The sequence below is a fragment of the Mus caroli genome, unplaced genomic scaffold (genome assembly GCF_978045245.1).
Source record: "Mus caroli unplaced genomic scaffold, Mus_caroli_1 scaffold_5, whole genome shotgun sequence".
Classification (NCBI taxonomy): Eukaryota; Metazoa; Chordata; class Mammalia; order Rodentia; family Muridae; genus Mus; species Mus caroli.
Window position 1 is genome coordinate 85,459,763 of NW_028227260.1, and position 26,857 is coordinate 85,486,619.

At 33.1% G+C, this 26,857-nt stretch overlaps 1 protein-coding gene across 3 annotated transcripts in view; it reads right to left on the reverse strand.

Moving 5' to 3' along the window:
- The window catches only part of Dmd (dystrophin), a 2,436,643-nt gene that overhangs the window by 1,436,452 nt on the left and 973,334 nt on the right, over positions 1-26,857 (reverse strand). For all 3 annotated transcript variants that reach the window (XM_085838134.1, XM_085838135.1, XM_029473188.1), the window contains exons 26-29: positions 20,966-21,136; positions 17,663-17,845; positions 10,238-10,372; positions 7,909-8,058 (exon numbers count right to left, since the gene is read on the reverse strand). In XM_085838134.1, the coding sequence (XP_085694260.1) occupies positions 7,909-8,058; positions 10,238-10,372; positions 17,663-17,845; positions 20,966-21,136 (639 nt within the window). The remainder of the gene's footprint in view (positions 1-7,908; positions 8,059-10,237; positions 10,373-17,662; positions 17,846-20,965; positions 21,137-26,857) is intronic.

Consider the following 26,857-nt stretch of genomic DNA (forward strand, 5'->3'; position numbering starts at 1 on the left):
TACTATCACTACTATTATTAAGCATTTTGTTGTATACTAAAACATTTTAACATTTGGTCACTTACAGAGAGAATAAAGCCACTATAATATTCTTAAAATTATGTGATTTGTATGGCATTTGAAGTTGGTTTCTGGTTTATTAATCATCCTCCATATAGTTTCTATGACTAGAAAATATAGTATATAAAGAGTGAACGATGCCTTTAAAATGACTGAAATAATTTTTTTTTACTTGAATGTGAATTCACATTCTGAAATTAGGAATGGGATCTAGCACATCTCTTTTAAATATTCATAGGCAATAAAATCCCTAGCTGTATGATTGATTTTACAGGCAATTGAATGTTACCTTATCTCTGCATAATTGCAGCTATAAGAAACATTAGGTAGGCAATAAAAACCCTTTCAAGCCTCTGACATAAGCATTTAATTGAGAAGAAAATGGGTTAAAGCTCGTTTTTAGATGAAATAGTAGTTACTTTAAAAAGGAAAATATGTTTTTTTTCTGTAGCCAGGAAATAACAAAATATGATGACTTGAAAACAAAGTTACAATTCTTGACCATAATTATTTTCTTTCTCCTGACCATCACATAACATATCCTGACTAGATAGCCAGTGACAATAAGCAAAATAATAATACTATTGGCATTATTAGGCATTTCTAAATTATCTAAGTAATTCCAGAAACTACCTAATTTATACTCTTGAATCTTGGTTTCTAACCATCAGCTGGTCAACGAAAAAAAAAATACAAGTGTCTGAAAAGGTGCCAAAGCCAACATGTCATCAATAAGATCTCTAACCCAAAACATCAGTGAAAATTCTAAAATGGGGGTAGGACCAGGCTTCCTGTAGCTCAATAGTGTTACTTAATCAAGTCAGGGAAGATACATCCACAAAATCTCAACTATATGGTCTTCTGATCAGCACAATTAGGACATATGGCATGCAAATATTGACATGGAAAATGCAGCATGGTACCACTTTAGATAAAGAGAATAGCTGATCAGTGGCTGCTAAAAGGGGGCAAATTAATGTTCTACATGGTTGACATCCTGCAAAGGATATCCAGTCCAATGTTTTAGCCTAGGACTAATGGATATACAATACTAAATAGACTCAGTAGTTTTTACACACACATATGTATATAATATATATGCATATGTATATATGTATACATATTTGTAATATATAACAATGATAATTTGTAAATAATTTGAGACAGAATAACACAGGAAGAATTTGAATGGAAAAGGAGTGGCAGTAATATGGACACAGTATTTCATGAATGAAGTTTTTACATTAAATATTAAAAAAATACATTTATATTTCCAATAGATTTTAAATACCAGCACAATAAATTTAAAGGGTATTATCTCAGAGAGAATATAGTTTTCAACAAAGTACAAAATTGTGTTTTCAAATGCTAAATCTCTATAAGGCTCTCTCTCTCTCTCTCTCTCTCTCTCTCTATATATATATATATATATATATATATATATATATATATATATATCATAGTAAAGATTAGCATTAGTTTCAAGTTTATTTCAAATGTATATTTAGTGTTCTTATAGCATTCTGTTTATTTCATTACTGAGGCAAACTTGGAAAATAATTAATGTTAAGACTTAGAAAATATATTTTTTATACATCAAAATTCTTGATTGCTTATTATATTGGCTGGTTTTGTGTGTCAACTTGACACAGGCTGGAGTCATAACAGAGAAAGGAGCTTCAGTTGGGAAAGTGCCTCCATGAGATCCAGCTATAAGGCATTTTCTCAATTAGTGATCAAGTGAGGAGAGCCCATTGTGAATGGTGCCATCCCTGAGCTGGTAGTCTTGGGTTCTATAAGAGAGCAGGCTGAGCAAGCCAGGTGAAGCAAGTCAGTAAGGAACATCCCTCCATGGCCTCTGCATCCTTTGGTGATCAACAGCAATGTGGAAAATGTAAGTTCAATAAGCCCTTTCCTCCCCAACTTGCTTCTTGGTCATGATGTTTGTGCAAAAATAGAAACCCTGACTAAGACATTTATTAAATAGCTTTCTGATTCAGTGCTTATCCTTTAATATTTTTGCAAAAATTTTCTACTCCTTAATAAGGAGTGCATGTGCAGTTCTGTTCAATTTGCATTGGGTTATTAAAAGGATGCAGGTTTTGCTACATTTAACATTGGAATATATTTGTATTCCTATGCTTTTCTTTATGCTAGATTTATACATTTTGCACTTGTCCATTTGTTAGAAGACACATACTCTGCCATTCAATCCAGGAAAAATTAAGAAAAACACATGTCACTTATTAAATATATGCTATGATCTTGGCTCCTTATCCAGTAATCTTGTCACAATAATGCTTTGGGATTATATTAATTATCACACATGAGGAAATGGAAAACTTAAAATGTTACCCAGGGTCACATATTCAATGAATTCGACATTTTCTAAGTTAGAGACTTGTCTGTTACTGTAAAGAAAGAAAAACACAATGACCCAACAGTGACTTATGCAATCCAGCCTTAAGTTTCAAAGCTTCACAAAATGGTTTCTCAGAGCTTCCCACCCTCTCAGGTTCTTATTGTAGGTCTCCATTGTTGCAGGCACCTTTTCTATTTCTCACAGCGTAAAGTGGATCTTTGGTTAACAATATTAAACTTCTTCTTAATACTTGTAGTCTCTAGAATGTAATACTAGGTCTCCTAGTATTATTTTCCTCTCTAAATTATACATTTTGACTTTCTGCCCCACCTGTTCACTTTTACTGATACCTGAATAGGCACTATCAATAGCAACATACCAAAGATTCAATGTTATGTTGCTGTCCAAAGAATTTGTCCCATTAATTTTTAATTTAGTCAGAAAGAAATTCTTAGGTCAAGGGCAGAAGGCAGCAAGAGTCTTTATCATAATACCATATGAATTATCTATAGCACAGATGCCAACATTGCTCACCTCTGAAAACTCTTCCAGGATCCTACTAGAAATTCTCCTTACAAAATTCAACTATTTTTTCCAATCCAAAGTCCTAAATCTTTCACATTCCTCAAAAAACACTTTGGTCTTCCTTCTTGGTCTTCACGTGGTCTGTGAATTGCAGGGGAATGGTGAACTGGGGGAAGCCACTAGCACATGCCAGGAAAGCAAGAGGCTACCAGGATCAAACTGGGATGACATTAGCTGAAATACCCAACAAAGGGGAGAGAAAAACCTATAGAGACCATATCCAGAGGTTAGACATGGCCCCTGTTTGAGGCATGGTGTGAAGAGCAGGTGTGGCAGCAGTCCCAAGATGGTGCCCGGGACTGCAGCCAAGTCTTATGACTTGCACCTGACTTCTATCATATTCCACTCATGTCGACATGTCCATGGCTGAAGGATTGGCCACCTAGATCGCCACAGCAGACTCCCACCTGAATGAGTGGGCTGGCATTGGTGGACTTGCCATATGCCCAATTCTCATCGGTGTCCTGGCCTTCTGGTGCATCTGCCGCATGCAGAGTTGTCAGCGCAGAGCCCAAGCCTTGATGATACAGGCTTCTGTGGCAGTGGAAACAGTATAATCTCCTCAAGTGTGGCTTGGCATGCTAGAGAAGTGGTCAATGAAGGGTAAGACTCCCTGGGCATGTCACCAACCTAAGACAGGGATCAAACCAACACTGTTTGTCTCCTGATAACAGGTAAGGGGCATTGCCACAGGGTGCAACCTAAGACAGGCATTCTCTCTGCCAATAAGTAAAGAAGGGGGAGATGTGAGGAGAGGGTGTGGCAGCAGTCCCAAGATGGCACTTGGGCCTGCAGCCAAGTCTTATGACTTGCACCTCACTTCCTCATACACCTGAAAATAAGCCAAGGCCATCGTGAGAACTGCACCAGTGCACCATGATGCAAGATCGGACCATATGACAAGTGGTGATTCTGGCCAATGAACTGCTGTTACATGGACTGGGCTGATGGGGTGTGGTAGAAGGGTTATATAAGGGATTGTGATTGGGGGTGGGAGAGAGAGAAAAAGAAGAAGAGAGATTTTTTTTTCCTGCATGCATGTTGAAAGGTTCCTGAATAAACTGCTTTGAAAAGAACGCTGTGTCGTCACTCTTTTCTGCTGGTCGGAGACAGAAGCGACAGCATGGGGTCACCCACCCATCTCAAAAATATTAACACAGAATTGTTCCTGTCTAAAGGAAATGGTGGGACAAAGAGTGGAGCAGAGACTGAAGGAAAGGCCATCTAGAGATCACCCCACCTGGGGATCCTTCCCATTTGAAGACACCAAACCCAGGCACTTGCAGATGTCAAGAAGTGCTGGCTGAAAGGAGCCTGGTATTGCTGTCCCATGAGAGGTGCTGTCAGAGCCTGACCAATACAAATGCGGATGCTCAGAAGCCAACCATTGGACTGAACACTGAGACCCCAATGAAGGAGTTAGGGGAATGACTGAAGGAGGTGATAGGGTTTGGAACCCCATAGGAAGAACAACAATATTAACTAATCAGAGCCCCCCCCCCACACACACAGAGCTCCCAGCAACTAAACCACCAACCAAAGAGTACACATGGAAGGACCCATAGCAAAGGATGGCCTTATCTGGCATCAGTGTGAGGGGAGGTCCTTAGTCCTGTGGAGACTTGATGCCCCAAATAGGAGAATATTAGGGCAGTGAGGCAGGAGTGGGTGGGTGGTGGGGAATCTCCCTCATAGAAGCATGGGATAGGGTACTTGTGGAGGGGAAACTGGATAATACTTGAAATTTATATAAATAAAATAACCAATAAAAATGAAATACCCCCAAAAAGCCCAAGCTCTTGAACAGTAGGGCATACCTAATGACCACTGTTTATATATGGTACTGGAATGTATCCTGTATGCTTCAAGAGGCAACAGGTAAACAGCAGGACAACTATAAACACTTCCATCTTCATACAATGGTGACCTGCCTGCAAGGTACACTGTTGCCATAGTAGCACAACAGCTGTATGATTGGATTTAAGGCTCAATGCATGAATCATAACTTTTGCTTGACTCTGCTCAGGTAGCTAAGACCTAGTGCTAGGTAGACCTTGGACCAAGAGGGAAACAAAATACTATTGTTCTGCTAAAGGAATATACCCATAAAACAACTGCTAATGATATTCTGCTGTACTCATTATTCAACCATTATTACAGATGCTTCCTCCTGCAGCAACTGAGAAAAAAAAAATACAGAAACCCACAGCAGACGTTACATAGTGAGTGAGAGGCCCTGAAACAATCCTAAATGGGATAACACGACAGATTGTAAGAGCCAGTGTAAAAAGAACAAAACATGAAAACTAGGCCGTCTAGACACCACATGGATGTTACCCATGTGAACTCATAGAAAGTATGTTAGTATGCACAGGGCTTGCCCAGGTCTAAGTCAGATGAGGTCCCAGGGCTGACAGGGGAAATGAACACAAGCCTCCATCCTTAATCTAGAAGTTATCACCAATTGATAACTGCCTTCAAATGAAAAAATAATTTTACCAAATTCTTATTGGGTCTGACTGAGTATATAAACCAGACTCAAGGGCAGGCTCCATATTTAGCAGTAGGATGGACAAAACAGAACAAAACTGACTCAATATTATTATTAGTGGGCTTTTTGTTTGTTTACCTTACAGGTCTTCACTTATTTAAAAAAATCATGTACTAACAAATCAGTGCACTTTATAGAAGGTGCAGATTATATTATTATCACAGGTATGGTATAACCATAAATAAATGTCTGGGATCAAAAATAAGTTTTGGATCTTGAGACTATTGAATGCACAAATATAATACAAAACTTGGTGAGATAGAAGTCTACTCCCCAAAACAGAATGAATGGAAAATGAAGAGTTGCTAAAGATTAAGAATAGGCTATTTTAAGTTCATTCAAGACTTGAACTATTTACCTTAAAACATAATGTCTTACATGCTAATAACAGCCAAATCATATTAAATTCCATAACAAAAATCAAATAATCACTTTCAATTTAGATCTAGAAATATCTAATTTTATTTACATTAAATAGAGTAAATTCAACATTGAAGGGAGAAGTAATGTAAAAATACTCCCCTTTCCAATGTGTAAAAACCTATGCTTTCATGGGTAAAATAAAGATGAAAACAAGAAATATTCCTACATTGGAATTTCCTGTCATTATATGAATACATAAACAACCCTCTATATTTTCTTCCTTCCCATGCCTTATATGATATCTTCTTGTATCTTGTACACATTATGGAAGTGATGATTTTTTTACTAAACTAAAATTCATATAGTAAGAGCATTAGGGAATTTTACATGTAAACCAAAAATTATAATAGTATCTCAGAAGTAGAAATATTCAGACAATTGATAATAAACTATCAATATACAAGGTTTCTTCCTAAAAATCTATTTTTTAGGAAGACTATGAGGAACATTGCCTGAGTAGAAGATATATGTTATTTTGTTCATGTTTGCTAGGTAAATCATGCCATGTATACGAATCTTCATATATGAATATATATATATACATATATATATATATATATGTATATATATATATATAATGTGTGTGTGTGTGTGTATGTGTGTGTGTGTGTGTGTGTGTGTGTGTGTGTGTGTGTGTAGTATTGTAATTTGAGTAAGAATAGCCCCATAGGCTTATATATTTGAATGCTTGGCTCAGAGGGAATGGGAAAATTATACAATGGGGATTGATTGATGTAGGTATAGTTTTGTCGAAGGATGTATGTCACTGAGGTAGGGCTTTGTTGATTTCAAATCCCAAACCAAATTGAGTGGCTTTCTCTCTTCCTGTTGTCTATGGATCCAGATGTAGGACTCTCTACCTATTTCCTTAGAACTATACCTGCCTGCATGCCACTGTGCTTCCTGCCATGATGACAATGGACTAAACCTTTCAACTGTAAGCCAGCACCAATTAAATGCTTTCCTATTTAATAGCTGATATTGTCATGATTTATCTTCACAAGGGAATATTGTCTAAGATATATAGTAACAATTTAAATTAATTGGAATATATAATTTTGAGTATACTGATTGAAATGTATATATTATTAGCAAATTATTTATGACCCAATCATTGTGTGGAAATAAGTATATGGGAGAGAAACTAAAAGGTAAAATAGAAAAGGGTGAAAGGGAAGAAAGAGAAAGAATGTTACATTTACATACACATTATTTTAGGGAAAGAAAATCAACCATGTTACTGCAAGATACAATATAAATATTATATAAGCTAGATAGCTTTATGTCAACTTGACACAAACTAGAGTCATTTGAGAAGAGGTAAACTCAATTTAAAACTGCCTCCATAATATCAGGCTGTAGGCAAGCATGTAGGGCATATTTTAAATTAGTGATTGATGTGGGAGTTCCCAACACATTGAAGGTAGTGTTATCTCTTTGCTTGTAGTAGTAGGTTCTGCAAGAAACCAGATTGAGCAAGCCATGATAAACAAGCCAATAAGCAGCACTCTTCCATGGCTTGTGCATCAGCTCCTGTCTCCAGGTTCCTATCTTGACTTCCTTCAGTGATAGACTATCACCTGGAAGTGTAACTTGAAATAAGCCATTTCCTCCCCAAATTGACTTGGTCACAGTGTTTCATCATAAAAATGGGAACACCAAGAGAGTATATTAAATATTAGTTTATAGGTATGATCATGGTATTTTTTCTTCATATATATCAGCTTCTTGTTAAAAATCATACTTCCTGTTAAAAACCATGTATTTCTAAGAGTAATGACATGCACGTCAAAAAAATTTCACCCACTGCTGTAAAATCTGAGACTAAACTGAGCAGAAATCATTTTTTTTCATTTTACTGGAAAAGACTGTGTCGCTCATATATTTATAAAATGTAGATAAAGAGATTTCCCACTTATCATCATACCTCTTCATGTAGTTCCCTCCAACGAGAATTAAACGTCTCAAGCTCCTCATTGATCAGTTCATCCATGACTCCTCCATCTGTAAGAGTCTGTGCCAATAGACGAATCTGATTTGGGTTCTCCTCTGAATGATGCATCAGATTTTCAAGAGACTGAAAAAAATTCCCAACAATTAATGTTTCATGCCTTTGTCTAAATACATTGAATGTATAAACAGTGCTCAGTATTTCCTTGTTTACATACAATTTAGCCATAAGCAACGTAAACCAAAATTTAATTTGGATAATAAAACTTGAAGGATCATTATTGCTTAAAAATTCAAGGACTGAATATATATTTTTTTTCACTGGGTTATCTCTGCATTTTCAACTATACTTTGAAATAATGGCTTATCATTTTCTCAGGGAGAGCCTCCTCTTTATTTTTTTTTTAATTATTAGTGTCATGGAGGTAAAGTAATTCTGAAAATATGTGTATTAGAAGCTCATAAGTCCCATTTATTTTCAAGGAAACACCTTTACTCTTCACATTTTCACATAGATACAGGGTGGTCCTAGATGTATTAGTACTGAAGGTTGATAGAAATAACCATAAGTTCCTTTATGCTCAAGAAGGGACATTTGAGAAGATCTCACAACTATGTAAATGGTATATATAGGCTTCAACAATAATTTTAATAGGTTGTTGTTTCCAAACACATGAAACTATCCCAAGAGATATCTTTGTGTCTTTCTTATGTGTCTATTACTTTTCAAAAACTGAAAATTTCAATTATTTGGCTCTTAAAATTTTAATAAATAATAATATAATTATTTCCCAGTTACATTTTTAAAAATATGCTTTTGACATCTAAAATCCAAAAGAAACACTAATCATAGCTTTAATACAAAATGTTAGTATTGATTCTTCTTATAACATATACAATTCATTATATGTTGCATATATTTCAGATTTAAAATTTTTTCATAGAGTATTTCTCTTTGTGTCCTAATGAAGTACATAACCTGTTAATTAAATAATAGGTCAACTTGTTAAACAAAGGTAAACCGTTTTTTTTTTTTCTCTTAGAGAGGACCTTGATGGAGTTGGGGTAGTGGGAAAATATGATAAAAATGCAATATAAAATACAAGTAAAAGAAAGAAAGAAAAATTAAGAATTTATGAAAATCATTAAAAGCAAGGAAAGTTAGAAGTGCTATGGCTTTCCTATTCTTGTGAAATACAATATATCCTTTTACTATTTAAATGCCATAAGAATAAGCAGTACCAACCTCACCAAACAATACATTTATATATAATAGTCAATAGGAATGCAAATGGTAATAATGAGAACTTCCTATTTTTATTTACATTTTCATTTGATGCCTCATCTGTCTCCTCTGAATGGACTATATTTTATAAGCATGAATAATTATACAAGCAATGGTATGACTATAACATAATCCACATGATTATATTTACATCACCTGTGTTCCCCCACATAACAGCTGCTACTTTTCTCTTTCCTAATAATTCCCCTTCCGTTTTCATGTTTTGTTGGTTATTTTTCTTTAGCTTTCACATGTGAGAGGCAGACAAACAACATGAACATGCTACTTCTTTTTCAAAGTATTACTTAAAATGTATCATCAGGATAATGTAATTTACACCTTGTTTATGCAAAAGCATAATAAAACTTATATATAGGGCCGGGCGTGGTGGCGCACGCCTTTAATCCCAGCACTTGGGAGGCAGAAGCAGGCAGATTTCTGAGTTCGAGGCCAGCCTGGGCTACAGAGTGTGTTCCAGGACAGCCACGACTACACAGAGAAACCCTGTCTCGAAAAACCAAAAAAAAAAAAAAAAAAAAAAAAAAAAAAAACTTATATATGAGGATTCAAAAGATACATTTTTATATATAATGTATATTAAAGTCTTTAATTTTTATTAAAATTCTTTTAAATAATTTTATATGTTCCAGTTCAATAAATATATAGCTTTAAAAGTAGAAAAACTTTGCATTAGCAAACTGTTCATCTGTACTCAAAAAGATTTTGTATTACGCTGTCTTTAGAAGTTTGCAGTTGATTTATGCAAGTAAAGTAAGTACATATAAATTAGAAAGATAGTAAAAGGAAAATTCTCCAAGATGAGAAGATAAGACATTCCCCTTTAAGTCGCTGGACCTTGAAGGATTCTGGAGGGAATAAAGGATTTGTCCAAAATGTCAGGAGTGAAGGATGGCTAGGAGCCACACCCTCTTCTTTGTGTTTTAAAATAGTATAATCTCCTTGGAACTAAATCTTTTCAATGGTGCATACAGCATATTATTTAGATGATTTGAAAACTTACTTCTAGCACTTCAGTGATTTCCTCAGGTCCTGCAGGAACATTTTCCATGGTTTTAAGTTTCAATTCTACTTCATTGAGCCACTTGTTTGCTTTCTCTAAATATGACAATAACTCATGCCAACATGCCCAAACTTCCTAAGAAATAAATGAATATTGCAGATTAAATATTTCCTTATAAAAATAAACAGAACTCCTCCATATTACAATTTTAAAACTTCTAAAAATGGAAGATTTAATTTTCTGCATTTCCCCTTCACTTTGCAATAGATGATTTAAAATGCAACTAGGTACTCGGTACATCTAATACCTCAGCAATTATAAGTCATTAAGGAAACAGTTTATTACATGAATCAATTCAAGATCCAGTGATTTGCCTTTTAAAATTAGACATTCACTGACACTCCAGTCTTAAAAATAGATATATCCAAATGTATGAGAGGATGCCCAAGTTCCTCAAGCACCAAAAATTACACTGTTTTGTTACTTATAAACAGACCCAAAATGAATAGTTTTATATTTGAAATTAGAATGTGTATTTAACTATTTGTCTTTCAGTATTAAACATATTTAGGATTTTTTATATTAATGACAAAAACATTTTATAAAAAAAGTTTCAAAAGTTTTAAGTCAGTGACTATGTTTGTTTACATAATAGACATTGAATTTAATTCAACTATGTTAAGTTCTATTTTGTAGTTAATATTCACATTCACACACACACACACACATATATGTATGTGAATATATATATATATGTATATATTCCTTTATCATATTTTTATTATGTCCTTGGGCCATATTACCACAAGCACAAATACTATATCAAATACATGGTTATGTCTAGGTTGTTTTTGATACACAATGTAAAACTTTTAAAATTAGCTTCTTAAAGAAAACTTTCAAATTCCTAAAGATAATCTAGAAGAGGATTATTTTGACCTCTTAAGTATGGGGATACACTGAAAGAAAAATAAATTACACAAAACTGACCTATGAAAATGAATGGACATATTTGATCACATTTAAATAATTTTTTATCATTTACTAAAATAGCTCGAAAATTAATATAAAATATGATTTTGTCCATTTAAATATAACATTTGTTAATACTTAAATAAAATAGTCAATTTTCTTAACAAGTATGTAGATGAAAAATAATAAGGTGGACACATGAAAATAAAGTCTGTCATAGCCATAAAATAAAATTTTAAAAAAGGTAAAAGAAAAGAAGAAGAAAGAAATGTGGGTCTGGACAAATAGCACTGTGTTTAAGAGCACATACTCTTCTTAAATAGGATCTGGGTTCTGTCCCCAACAGCCATATTGAGTGATTCATAACAACCTATAACTCCAGTTCCAGGAGATACAGTCCAGATTTTGTTTTTTCAGAGGCACATGCATTTATGTGGCACAGACAAATAAAAAAAACTAAACAATAAAGTGAATTTTATATAAAACTACACATACCTATATATTTATACTCATTAAGAGACAAGTGAATAAGATAGAATAAAATTGAGAAGAGTGACATAACATTAGCTAACACAAATGAAGAAATAAATAAAAAAATTATATGTATTGCCTGGAATACGTATATTATAACAAACACTTGTCATTCTTGTTGATGTGGGGTTATCACACTTAGTATCTCTATAGCTCTGCTTTGTGGTATTTATCTTAGCAAACATGTTTATCATTAACAACTTTAAGCATTTAAGAGTGGGTAACATTAATTTCCTTAAAAAGATCCTATGGAAACCTAATATTATAGAAGTTTCCTAATATAGAAACATATTTAAATGAAATTGCCATATGATGGGGAAGATAATACCCTGAACTGACATCACATGCTATCAAGTAAACAACCTAGGTTGAGTTGTTGGCCAAACATTTCACATAGAGCACCTCACTACAGGCTATTGTCAGTGCTCTTGGTTACCTTTCTCAGCTTGATGGTGAGACACTATTGCTGAATACACTGCAAGCATATGGCATAGAATATGGAGAATCTAGCAAGTATTCAACTAGTTGCTTCATAGCTACTAGCTAGCACTATTTTGCTAATAGCAATAAAAAGATTTCTGATTATATTACCATAACAATTATTCATATTATGTACGAAATTATAAATTGCTTATTAAATTCATAAGTATAGTAAAATCAATCATGCTATCTCATAGTACATCATTCTGAGAGCACCATCAATAGCAAGGCTAAAGAAAGCATTTATTTTAAGGGACACTAAATGATTATCATTTTCCTGGTGTTTCCCCCATATTTACAGTTTTTAAAAATAATGAAGAATGTTCTATACTTAACACACCATTTAATGTTAATGCTTAACACATCATTTTAAACTACCTGTAATCCTATCAACTTACTACAATTTATTAATTTTATACAGTATAATCCAAATAGAAAATTAAGTATTTTTCTTTAAAATAAACCTTAAATCATTCTAATCTCTTGCTGATCCATAGCCTCTTTTCCTTCTGGGCAAACATCCCAATAGGGAAATGCAAGTATCATCTTAAATCCCAGAATACATTGCAGGTTTAAAGTAAAGGGGATGCCAGTGGTAATAAGTCATATCAACTTTGGTGCAAATTGAGGTAGTGAAGTATCATGATGATTTAACTCTCAGGATGGATGGCTGCTTCTTCCATAAATGCATCTTGAACAACACAGTGACATAGGCTCAATGGAGCAGTTTACAGGTAAGTTTTCAAAATAAACTCTTGATTTCTAAATTGAAATGAAAATATATTTAGAGTAACTTGTTAACTTTAACAGTTTGTAACACAAAAGTGCATTGTTAACTTTAACAGCTTGGAACACAAAAGTGCATTGAAATCAAAGATTTAAAGTGGCTTTAAAATACAAAATATGAAAAGGCAAACTCTTCAAAATAATAGCTGGAACTGGTGATCACTCTCATACTGTTTTAATCTGGTTGAAATTTCAGGTTGATCTCAAGTTGGGTCGGTCACTAGTCTGCCTTTCCCTCAGTCTCTCCTCCATTTTTCAGAGTATTTCTTAGAGTTTTTTTACTCTGGGATGGCAATCCCATCACTTAATTTGATGCCCTGTCTTTCTACTGGAGATGGACTCTACAAGTTCCCTCACCCCACTGTAGGGCATTTCATCTAAGGTCCCTCCGTTTGAGTTTTGAGAATCTTTCATCTCCCAGGTCTCTGGTATATTCTAGAGCCCCCCCCCCCAAGTAGGTTATTTATTTCCATTCATTCTGCTGGCCCTTATGGATTCTCTTCTGTCTCCTCCTCCCCAACTCCATATACAAGCAGCTGACTGAGACAGAAGCAGATACTTACACCCAACTGTTGGGTAGAACCTGGTGACACCTGTTGTTGAATTTGGAAAAGGCTGGAAGAAGCTGAGGAGAAGGGCGACCCAATAGGAAGATCAGCAGTTTCAACTAACCCGGGACCCTAAGATCGCACAGGTACTGAGCCACCAGCAAGGCAGCATACACCAGCTGCTCTGAGGCCCCTGACACATATATAGCAGAGGATGGCCTGGTCTGACCTCAGTGGGAGAAGATGCACCTAATCTGTTCTCTAGAAACTTGAGGACCTGGGAGCTATTTAAACCACAATACCATAATTTATACATTCAAATTTTTAAATAATTTAATATTTGTTATTCATCAATATTATAGTAAGAATAAGATTTTTTCTGTTATTATCCTTTGAAGGGCTGGATTCGTGGAAAGATAATGTGTGAATTTGGTTTTGTCGTGGAATACTTTGGTTTCTCCATCTATGTTAATTGAGAGTTTGGCTGGGTATAGTAGCCTGGGCTGAGAAGCAATTAAAGAAATGTTCAAAGTCCTTAGTGATCAGGGAAATACAAATCAAAATGATACTGAGATTCCACGAATCACAATGGCTAAGATAAAAAACTCAAGTGACAGCACATGTTTGCAAGGATGTGGAGAGAGAAGAACACTCCTCCATTGCTGGTTGGATTGCAAACTGGTACAACTACTCTGGAAATCAATCTGGAGGTTCCTAAGAAAAATTGGAAATAGATCTATCTGAAGACCCAGATGTACCACTCCTGGGCATATAACCAGAAGATACTCCAACATTTAATAAGGTCACATGCTACACTATGTTCACAGTGGCCTTATTTATGATAGTCAGGAGCTGGAAACAACCCAGATGTCCCACAACAGAAGAATGGATACAGAAAATGTGGTCCATTTACACAATGGAATACTACTCAGCTATTAATAATCATGACATCATGTGTTTCGCAGGCAAATGGCTGGAACTAGAGAATATCCTGAGTGAGGTAACTCAGGCCAAAAAGAACATGCATGGCATGTACTCACTAGTACGTGGATATTAGCTTAAAAAATTATAATCTTCTAAAAGCTAAGAATGGATAAAAAGTTTTGGAACAAAAATATTTAAAACTATAGACAAATATAAAAATATCACTATAATAAAGCCCCAAACTAGACAGCTAATGGAATTTGGAATGGTTGGTTTACTCATTTGGAAACCAAAATTTTTAAACTCTTATAATCAGTGAGGTGAGACTTAATCAAACAGATGGTAAATGTTTCAATTGTCTTAATTAGGAGCTATTATGCAAAACAGAAAATTATGATAAAGTGTCAGATTTATAGAATATAAACCTCTCAATAATGTGAAATGCATTAATTGAAAAACACAAACACCCATACATGCAATTATAAGTATGCATACATATGATTAGATTTAAGGCACAAGCAGATTAAAACTTAAGAACTAAATCACAAACTTCTGAAATTATTCTAAATTGAACATACAGTGGTAACAATACAGAAATGATCCTATAAAATTTGAGAAACATATTATAAAACAGAGAGGTTATTCACTGATATTATGGAAAAATGCTCTTAAGAAGGATGTTAGATCAGAGAAAAGAGAATACTCAAATGATAATTGAGGGCCATTATGAAAAGAAACAATATATCATCAGTTCCTCAGTTCTCATTAACTTTCTATATGACAAAGTACAACACAAATACACACCCATGTAAAATAAAACAAGATTATAGAACATCGCATACAAAGAGAAAACTAAAAGGCAGCAGACAAAAGAATAATGTGACTACAGTTTGACAGTAGATTTCTCAACAGCTCCAAAATTCAAAGACAAGGGAATAATATTTTCAGTTTTAGAAAAATAAGACTGTCTATATAATTATATGCTCAACTGCCTATTATTCAATCGAAGGGAAATACATTTCAATCATGTAAAATGTGAGAGAACTTGCAACTACACTCAATATGAGAGCCAGTAAGAAAGTGAACACAAAAGAGAATGGTAATGACAAAATCAGTCACAGAAATGAGAAGAATAGCATTGCAAATTCTAGATGAATACTATGCAAAATAATAAATATAATAGTATTTACTAGTTGCAGAACAGTAAGCTACAGATAGATAGGGAGGTTTACTTACCATAGATAAAGTGAAAGGAAAATTCATACTTATATTTTCTTATTCTTTTGTCTATATTCTTTCTATATAACTATAAAATATTAATTGTCAATGAATTCCTTTGATGAAACAACTTAGTGTACAGTAATTATGCAAAATTATTTATTATACCATTATTCTAATAAGTATACATAGCATTAAATGGATTACTACAGAATTGTTGTCAATAGATTTCTGAAGACCTCAATATATATCTGAGAAATTCATTTTTTTTGCAATAAATAGTAAAAATAGTAAATGGTGATTATCACAGAGACCTACAGCTGATCAAGGTATAGACAACAAAAGATTTCAGAATGCTCGTCTCTCTATAATACATCCACTTCTTCCAAGGCTCAGCTATCATGGTAGAAAATGGGGCAGAAAGATTGTAAAATCCAGTGATAGTGAATGACTAAAAAGAAACTGTTTTATGAACACACCAAAGTTGTTTGTTGCATGATAGTTGAAAAACCATCCACAAGACCAATAGAATAAAGTCAGACCAATCTTAGCCTTTAGTTGTGGTCAGAGTGTAGAGATAAGGAAATTTCACCCCTATTTGAGGAGGTTATTGTCAACTTATGCTACTAGAAAAAGTAAAGTCAGATTGTTTTATAGTTATAGTCCCTTTGAGGTTACTTATGCTCCACTGAATTGACTCCATGGGCTAAAAGAAAGAAAAAGAAAGAGAGAGAGAGAGAGAGAGAGAGGGGGGGGGGGAGGGAAAATGGGATCAATTTGTAATACTAGTGGAGATACAAGAAGAAATGGGGGAGAGGGAGGAATGAGCATAGACTTTTTCAAAACTTGTTATATGCATTTTATCAACTAAATCCCTCCCAAATATTTTACTCTATACCTTACCATTCAGAACTACAATGCTTTCCATATGCCTTCAGATTTCAGAAAGTGTAAAATTCTATCAAAAATATTATTCCTCAACAATAATAGTGTAACTGAACCCTTTATTGATTGAATATATTCACAGAGATAGTTTTATCTGGGAATAGAAAATTAAAGTTCAACTTGTGTCCTGTTTTGGTAATCATACCCATTTGAAAGTTTTTGGTAATCATGCCCATTTGAAAGTTTATGTTCTCTTTCCCTTTTGAATTTTCAAAATAAAAATCACTACTTATTTTTGATGAAGTGATAATTGTTTGCAGTACTTGAATTCTTTATCTATGTTCACAAAAGCACTTTGTATAGAATAAACCAAGTGAATAAAATAAAGCACCATTTGTGAAAATAAATACATAAAAAATATCAAAAATGAGCTACTTAGGCAATAAAATCATCCAAATAAAAATACATTTGTATACAGAATTCTGACATGCCAGAGAATTAAATAAATTTATATACAATCAAATACAAATTAATTTATACAAATTTAGTATTTTTAAATTTTATAACCTAGTAAGACCAATAAAATATAATCTTATCTTAGTATTTTAAGCCACATGTCTAATTTATAAACCACAAAATACATACAAAAATATCTTTAAAAACATATTTTGTATTTATGCCAATGTGTTCCCCTATATAACACATGTGCAAATGCTCACTGAGGCCCGAAGAAAGCATCAGATCCCCTGGAACTAGAGTTACAGGCATTTGTGAATACCCTAAATCAGGTTTTATGGACAGAACTCTGGCCCACTGAAATAACAGAAAGCATTCATAAATCCTTTGCTGTTTCTCTAATAACACAAAATCTATCAGGATCATACACAAACTGAAAACATGTTTAGGAAAGTTAAGAAACTGCCACAATTTAAACACAATGTAAGTGTGTGGATGAGGGATTCTAGCTTAAATGATTTACATAAAACATATATAGCTTAATTATTATTAATAATTATTATAATTAATAACTTAATTATTATGATTTTTGATCTAGAACTAATAAAAAAGTAAAAGAACTAACTTCCAAAGTTTTGCATTTTCCATTCAACCTGGTGCACAGCCATTGGTAGTTGGTGGTCAGAGTTTCAAGTTCCTTTTTTAAGGCCTCTTGTGCTGAGGGTGGAGCGTGAGCTATTACACTATTTACAGTCTCAGTAAGGAGTTTCACTTTAGTTTCTTTTTGTAGTGCCTCTTCTTTAGCTCTCTGAAAAGCAAATCATAATCTCTTAAGAGCAACTCATCATTATCACTTCTAACATTCTAAACTGGCACATCATTTCTTCCTGGTTGAATTCCTATTAAGATAGTTCATGAACATAAAACCAATGCTTTTTCCAATTCCTTAACTTCAGATTTATGTATGATTAAACACTTGAAAAATACAATAAAAATATAATAGACTTTTAATATTCATAGATCACTCAGGGAACTGTACTACACACCTGTTTCCCCTCTATTTTGGAAATAGATACAGGAGAAAAAAAAGATTTCAAGGCTATTCTTGGATATATAATAATTTTGACGACATCTTAGGAAAAATGAAACTTTGTCTCAAAAATAATAATTTTCCTTTATGCTGTTTCATATATTTATTTTTAAAATATAAATTGGAATTAATTTCAGAATGCCATAATGTATGCAGTATAACGACAATTACATATAGAGGACACTTTAAATATAAAATCATTTTTCCATGCATTTTAGTTTAAGTATTTGAAAAATTCAGTTCATTCTTATAAAAGTTTTTAGCATCATATGAGCTTGAGGTTTGTTTCTATATAAATCCTATTTTGTCTGTAGTAGTCTTCACAAACCTTCACAACCATTGGCCTATTAGCATCACTGGAACCAAACGTCAAATATATATACTTTTTATTCTTTATTAGAAATTCAGAAAGAGTCAAGGATTGAAATGAATAGTTCTAATCTTATGTCTTTTCTTGGTTATAGTTTAAGTAGGCCTGACATCTGAGGTAGAATGAGGAAGAAGTGTTATAGTGTCTCCAACAAATGCAATTACCCACATAATGATATCTGTAAATTGAGGTAAGTTTGAACAATGTAGCCTATATTGTTAAATACCATCTTCATAAAAATGTATATTTTAGCTCTTATGAATCTAATTTTATATAAGCTCAGTTGTTTGTATAAAATATCAGTTATATTTTGACTAAATGGTTCTCAAAGTACAATTGCCTGTATCCAGTCCATTGTCATTTCATGGAAACTTTTTGAAAACTTATTTCAGACATATCCCAAAGGCTCACTGAATTCCAAATTCTGACTCTTGGACAGAGTATCATATATATTATTGATCATTTATTATATATTGCATTAATGTGTCTATCTATCTGGGTGTCAGAAGACAAGTTGTAATAAATGGTCCTCTCTTTCTAGCATTTGGGTTCAAGAGTTGGAACTGGAATCCTCCAGCTTGTCAACAGTGACTTTTCCCACTAAGCCATCTCACCAGCTTCCAAGTAATTTTTTAATACAAATGCTCCAAGTGATCCTAATACCATGTCAAATACCAATATCGGTACTTTAGTGATTAAGCAAATGTATGCTTGTATAATTTCTTTTTATTAAAAATATGTGTTATCCTAAGCTCCAGGATTAAAACTACAGCAGTGAAATGTTAATAAAAGAACATCTGCTAAAATGAAATTCAATATTTTTTAATTATGAAATTTTAGAATATAATCAATGATTGTTTCTAAAAGAGATTTAAAGAATGAGTTAGTTCATCAAATTCTTCCTTTTGGTCCATTATGATAGGTGAAATATTTTGTATACTTGTAAAAAAACAAAATAACATTAGTGTCCTTTTAATGTCAGAAAAAAATAAACAGAAAGGAGATCTCTGTTTTGCCTCTTAGTGAGAGAGATGTCAAAATAAGTCTGTTGGCATTGGCAAAAATATAAATGAATTTGATCTTGAAATAAGCACAGCTAGAAGTCTGGAGTAAGCCCTATCATTGTATAGCAGATAGTGAACTGACCTCAAGAAATTCCTTAACTGGCAAGCAGAACCCCAAGAAATTAGATTTTCTTGCCAATTCCCTTAGCTGCTGTTGCCAGAGGCTGCCTGAGCCATTCCCTTTCAATTTTCCAGCATACTGCACCAATTGTGAAGCTAGACCAATTATTTAAACATGCCAGTCAAAGTGGACAAACTGAATGGACTGCTCACTTACTTTCAGAATTGTTTTTATAATTTTGAAATTTGAAGCAAATTACTACTCTCCATTCATGAAAATAAAACAACAAACATACAGACTGGGTAGTTGATATGTATACAAATACAAAAATGTTGGTTGTTCCAATCAGTTAGTAGGCCATACTTTTTTAAAATCTATAAAAGCCCAAGGGAAAATGAGCAAAAAACCGAGCCAAACAAAAGAATCTGGCAAGAAACAAAGCAGCTGAAAATGTGGAATTCATTTTCTCAGAGATGTGAAGTATATTTATAGACTTTTATTACAGGTGATAGAAAAAAGCCATCAGGAAACTATAATATTATAGGACAGTACAAAACAGGTGAAAAGATTTTGGAAAACCATAACTGTGTTTGACTAAAATGAAATGATGTGACATATCCATCCACCTTGTTCTACTACCAATTAAATATGTACATGCTTAATCAATTGTTCTATGAGGATTTGCCTTATTTGTTTCTGATTGGCCAAGAAAGTATGATCTGTTAGTGTTTATGCAGCTAGTCTCATCATGACCTCTTCACAAACAAATTTAAAACCATTACAGGCTTTTATGTGAAACCCTTTAAATGCTGATTCTTTTCCTAAACCACACAACTCTGGTGTTTATGGATATTTGCCTACTGCCTCAAATGAACCACAAGTTATTTAGCCTTTGCTCTATCTCTTTTATGTAGGCAGGTATTATTATTATTACTATTACTATTGTTATTATTATTATTATTATTATTATTATTATTATTATTATTTACTTTCTCAATTTGTATTAGGATCTTTGTTGGAAGTATTTCCTGTGACAGGAATGTGTTTCCATGATGTATTTTTTTTCACATTATTTTTCATGTTTCAGATCTTTTCATATGAAATGTAGTTCCTCACAAATGCTTTACTAATCAAACTTTGGCAACATAGCATCGTCCCTCCATCAGTTCTTTTATCATGGTCAATCATTCTCTATTTTACAAATCTAGTGGGATTATTTTGAAAGTTACTTTAAACACCATCTTCATGTTCCTATAAGATGCGATAATTTAAAGAATTACAAGTTAAGTGATGTTTTATTTATTTATATTTTTCTGTTCTTTGTTTTCTTTGGTTTATTTTACCTTCATTTCTTCAACAGCAGTCTGTAATTCATCTGGAGTTTTATATTCAAAATCTCTCTCTAGATATTCTTCTTCAGCTTGTGTCATCCACTCATGCATCTCTGATAGATCTTTTTGGAGGCTTACTGTTTTATCCAAACCTGCCTTTAAGGCTTCCTTTCTGGTGTAGACCTTCCATTAAAAATAAAAAAAAAATAAATAAAATAAAACAACAACAACAAATAAGCAAAAATAGGTAAATAATAAGTATTGACAGTGAAAATGCTTTATTTAGACCATATTACTTATCACTGTATAAACAAAAAATCTTAGATAGTAAAGATGAAGCAAAAAAAGAACATGGGGATTGAATTGAATCTGTAGATTGCTTTTGGCAAGATAGAGGAATGGATACAGAAAATGTGGTACATTTACAGAATGGAGTACTACTCAGCTATTAAAAAGAATGAATTTATGAAATTCCTAGGAAAATGGATGGAACTGGAGGGCATCATCCTGAGTGAGGTAACACAATCACAAAGAACTCACACAATATGTACTCGCTGATAAGTGGATATTAGCTCAAAACTTAGGATACCCAAGATATAAGATACAATTTGCTAAACGCATGAAACTCAAGAAGAATGAAGACCAAAGTGTGGACACTGTGTCCCTTCTTAGAATTGGGAACAAAACACCCATGGAAGGAGTTACAGAGAAAAAGTTTGGAGCTGTGACGAAAGGATGGACCATCTAGAGACTGCCATATCCAGGGATCCATCCCATAATCAGCTTCCAAACGCTGACACCATTGCATACACTAGCAAGATTTTGCTGAAAGGACCCAGATATAGCTGTCTCTTGTGAGACTATGCTGGGGCCTAACAAACACAGAAGTGGATGCTCATAGTCAGCTATTGGATGGATCACAGGGCTCCCAATGGAGGAGCTAGAGAAAGGACCCAAGGAGCTAAAGGGATCTGCAACCCTATAGGTGGAACAACATTATGAACTAACCAGTACCCTGGAGCTCTTGACTCTAGCTGCATATGTATCAAAAGATGGCCTAGTCGGCCATCACTGGAAAGAGAGGCCCATTGGACATGCAAACTTTATATGCCCCAGTACAGGGGAACGCCAGGGCCAAAAAAATGGGAATGGGTGGGTAGGGAAGTGGTGGGGAGGATATGGGGGACTTTTGGGATAGCATTAGAAATGTAATTGAGGAAAATACATAATAAAAAAATGTTAAAAAGTAAAAAAAAAGAAAGGGAGGGAACAGCATGTACACTTAATCAAAGCACATTATATGTATGTATGAAAATGGTCAATTAAATTGTTTTAAATAAATGGAAAAAATGTCAAAAAAAGGAACATGGGAAATGAGCTAAATAACAGAACAGTCACTTCCTATCATGTGAAAGGAGAAACTAAGTGCACCTGAGTCTACTTGGTAATTTTTGTCTCAGTGCACAGCCAGCTTGGCAGAAACTTGTGCTGTGATTATCTCAAAGTCATGCCTCACTAAAAACCACTTGTAGGACTGATCATCAGGCCAGCAGAGCTGGCCAGGGTATCCAGTTGAAGAGAACCCTGGAAATGCCTCACTATGGTTAGTTTTGTTTTTTGGTTTTTTTTTTTGTTTGTTTGTTTGTTTTTTTTTTTGTTTTTTTTTTATAGACTAAGTTAGAAATATGCCAGAATAATACTTTATGCAGCTCATTACATTTAAAATGCTATTTCATAATTACTCTCAACATCTTCTTGCATTCAGAACAACAACAAAAAAAATCTTCTCATGTCAGCTATTCATTGTAGACTATGACTATAATACAAGCTGAGAGGCTGTCAGAAGGTCATGGCCAGCCTGAGGTATATAAATGAGAAGTGACCCTTGGGCTAAAGTACAAATTTATCTTTACAAGCAACTGAACAAACAATAAAAAAACAGTAAGAAGGACAAAAAACAAACACAAAACTAAAACTCATGGGGTATGAATACGCTGTACAATTTTAAATATAAGCTGGAGTCATTTAGTAATCACAGTTAATAAAAATTTCACTGTTCCATGTAGCAGTTTTCTTTGTAAATAGAAAATGTTACAGTTAATAATTTTATTGTCATATACACATGACCACATTATATAATTTTGTGTAATTGGTATGTAATATTAAGTATTCTAGTACTTAAGAGTTCTCATAAATATAAATGCAAAACAGTGAAAAATGCATAGGAGATTTATTAGAAAGAATATATGGCCTCATACAATACACATATATATGAGACCTTATAGATCTCTCAAACACTGGATTACTAAACAGGCAACATACACCAGCTGATATGAGGTCCCCAACACATATATAGCAGAGGACTGCTGGGTCTGGGTTTTGTCAGAAAAGATGCACCTAATCCTCAAGAGACTTGAGGCCCCAGGGAGTTTAGAGTTCTGGTGGGTTGGAGGTGTGGCATGGGGACATCCTTGTTGAGACAGGGGGGCATGGAGGAGGTATGGGATGTGGAACAGTTGGAGGGTGGACAGGGAGGAGAATAAAATCTGGAGTTTAAAATAAATAAGTGAATAGATAAATAAATTATAAATAAATAAATAAATAAATAAATAAATAAATAAATAAATAAATAGAGTTGTCTTAGTCATGGTGTCTGCTCACAGCAGTAAAATCCTAACTAAAACACTATTCCATGGAAGAGAGTCAACTCCTGACACTATTTATGATATTCTGCTATACTTGCAGAGAAGAACCTTGCATAGCTGTCTCCTGATAGGCTTCATTTAGGAGCAGATGGACACAGAAGAATTTTATAGAAGAGTTGAGGGATAGAACTGAGCAAACAGAAGGTGGTTATGGACAGCACAAGACTTATAGAATCAACTATCCTGAGCCCATGGGAGATGAGAGACACTGAGCCACCAACCAAAGAACATTCACAGGCTTAACCTAGAACCCTTAAACATTTGGAGCAGGGCTTGGTCTTCCCATGGGTCCACTAACAATTGGAGCAGTGGCTTTCTCTGACTGTTGCCTGCCATTGGACCCTCTTCCCCTAGCTGGACTTCCAGGTTGGGCCTCAGTGAGGGAGGATGTGTTTAGTACTGCTAGGGTTGGATGTCCTAGGTCAGGATAGAATCCAAGGTGGGCTTCTACTTCTCCTCAGAGAAGGGGAGGGTATCATGGGGGGGAACAATTTGTAGGGTGGGACCAGGAATCCATAAGGGATGTAAAGTAAATAAATAATAAATATTATAGTAATAATTTCAAGAGTTATTTCATTCTGTCCCCTTCTTAGTTCCTCTGCTTGAAATAAATCATGAAAATCTTGAAATTCAAAAAAGTATTCTTATATAAATTATGAATATATATTTGAATTAGTAAAATAGTTTTGATTTTTAAAAAAATTTTTGATACTCACCCCAGTTATTTTCTCAATAAAATATTTGCATACTTTCTAGTCCTCTGTGTAGAATGTTCCTAAAACTAATAAATCACATCCAGGACATGTGGAAAATTTTCCGAGATGTAATTCAACTTTCAATCTTTTTTTTTTTTTTTTAACTCTAGGAAACACTTCTATTGATGACTATAGCAGCAGAGGACTGTAAGTTAGCTGTCTAATGGCTATCTCATCTGTGAGTTAATACAACTGTTACTAATTTGTTAATGATTGTATTAACTGTACACATTTGTTTTGACTCACTGGCATAAGTTATTTCCTAACTTATACTTAGGCATTACCTTTATGGATTATTTTTTTTAATTTTCAACTTTGAAATGCTACATGAAACAACCAAAATAATACACAAATGAAACTTGTCTTTAACTTCTAAATTTACTAAATTTAAAAGCAAACACTGCTTTAGTTCAAAACATTATGTTTTGAGAAAAAAAATTAGCTTCACATTTTATTTTCTACAATTTAATGTTGAAATTAGATGTAACATGCAACATTGGACTTGTAATTATAACATGTAATGTGCACTGTGTAGCATAAACTATATTCTATATTATACAAAGTATATATTACATATTTACTATACTATAATATACAATATATTATATATTCTATAATTTTATTATATACTATATACCATGTATTATACCATCAAATATAATCAAATATATTACATGCTATGTATTAAAACTGCATATTATTTTTAACAAAGTAATATATATGATATAATATGTAATATATAACATGCAATATGTGATATACAATATGTAATGTATACCATGTAACATGCAACATGTAACATGTGACATATAATATTACATGTGACATGTAACAAATATACATGACACATGCTATATGTTGCATGTCACATATCACATATGATATGCTAAAGACTACATATTATAGGCTATATACTATTCATGACATGCTACATGCTGTATACTACATGCTACATACTATATGACATATGAAATGCTACATGCTTAAAGCTGATACTACATATTACATGTTACACATAACACAGTACATACTTCATGCTACACACTATATTATAGAGTACATACTGCATGTGACATGCTACATACTATCCACTATATGGTACATATGACACAGCACATATTGCATGCTATATGGCACATGCAAAACACCACATGTTCCATGTACATATGACATGCTACATGCCTCATATTACATGTTACAGGTTGCATGTTACATGCTAAATGTGGCATACCATGTACTGTATGCTACATACTACATGATACATATGATGTGTAGCATGTTTCATGTGTCATGGCACATGTTACATGTGACATGCTACATGTTATATACCACATGCTATGCATGGCTCATGACATTCTACATGTTACATGTTACACATTCTACACTACATTTTATATGTGTTACATGACAAGCAACATGCTACACACTATATACTACATATCATATGCTTCCTGCTACATAATACATGTACAAAATATATAATTTTAAATGCAAACTGTGCTTTAATTTAAAATATTATTTATAAAGCAACAGCAATTAGATGCCCACTGCATAAAAGTATGTTGTATTTTCCACAATAATGCTGAAATTAGAAATATGAATATGTAAATTATATGCTATATAAATAGTATAAATTGGATTTGACTGTAGAGCTAATTTCTGTAGTATATATATTATACACACAATATAAAATATATCATATATAACATATTTTCATGTAGCATGTACTGAATATGACATTTCACATCTCTCACTTCATATATCACACATAACACATCATACATCATACATTATATATCATACATCATATATCATATATCATGTTTGTTCTTTGGTTATTAGACATTAGATAATATACATTATATATTTGATAATAGATTTGTACATTGCATATTAAATATTTAGTATTTATTATATTTTATACATTATGTATTAATTATACATCATATAGAATATATAATACACTATATATTGTCACAATATACTTTATATATATTATTCAATATATAATATACATATTTCAAAAACATATTATAAATATAGTTTCTTATATATATGTTATATATAGCATATCTGCTGCATATTCCTTATATAAAATATGTATATCATATATTATATTTTATACATACATTTACTTCTATATAACATGCCTTATATTATGTATATTATATAAAATATATATTATATTATATGCATTATATGTATTATATATTATATAATGTATACATAGTGTTGAAATAAGCTTTTATGATAGATATTATATATATGTATATAATATGTATAGTACCCTCATTAACTCAATAAAAATACTTTTTCAGAACTAAAATTAATTTTTTTGTATCACAATTAGTTACTTTTGAATACCAAGGTATTCATATATTCCTATATGGTAGAAGAAACCTAATTCATTTCAAATAAGTGTTTTGACAATATTTTCATAAACA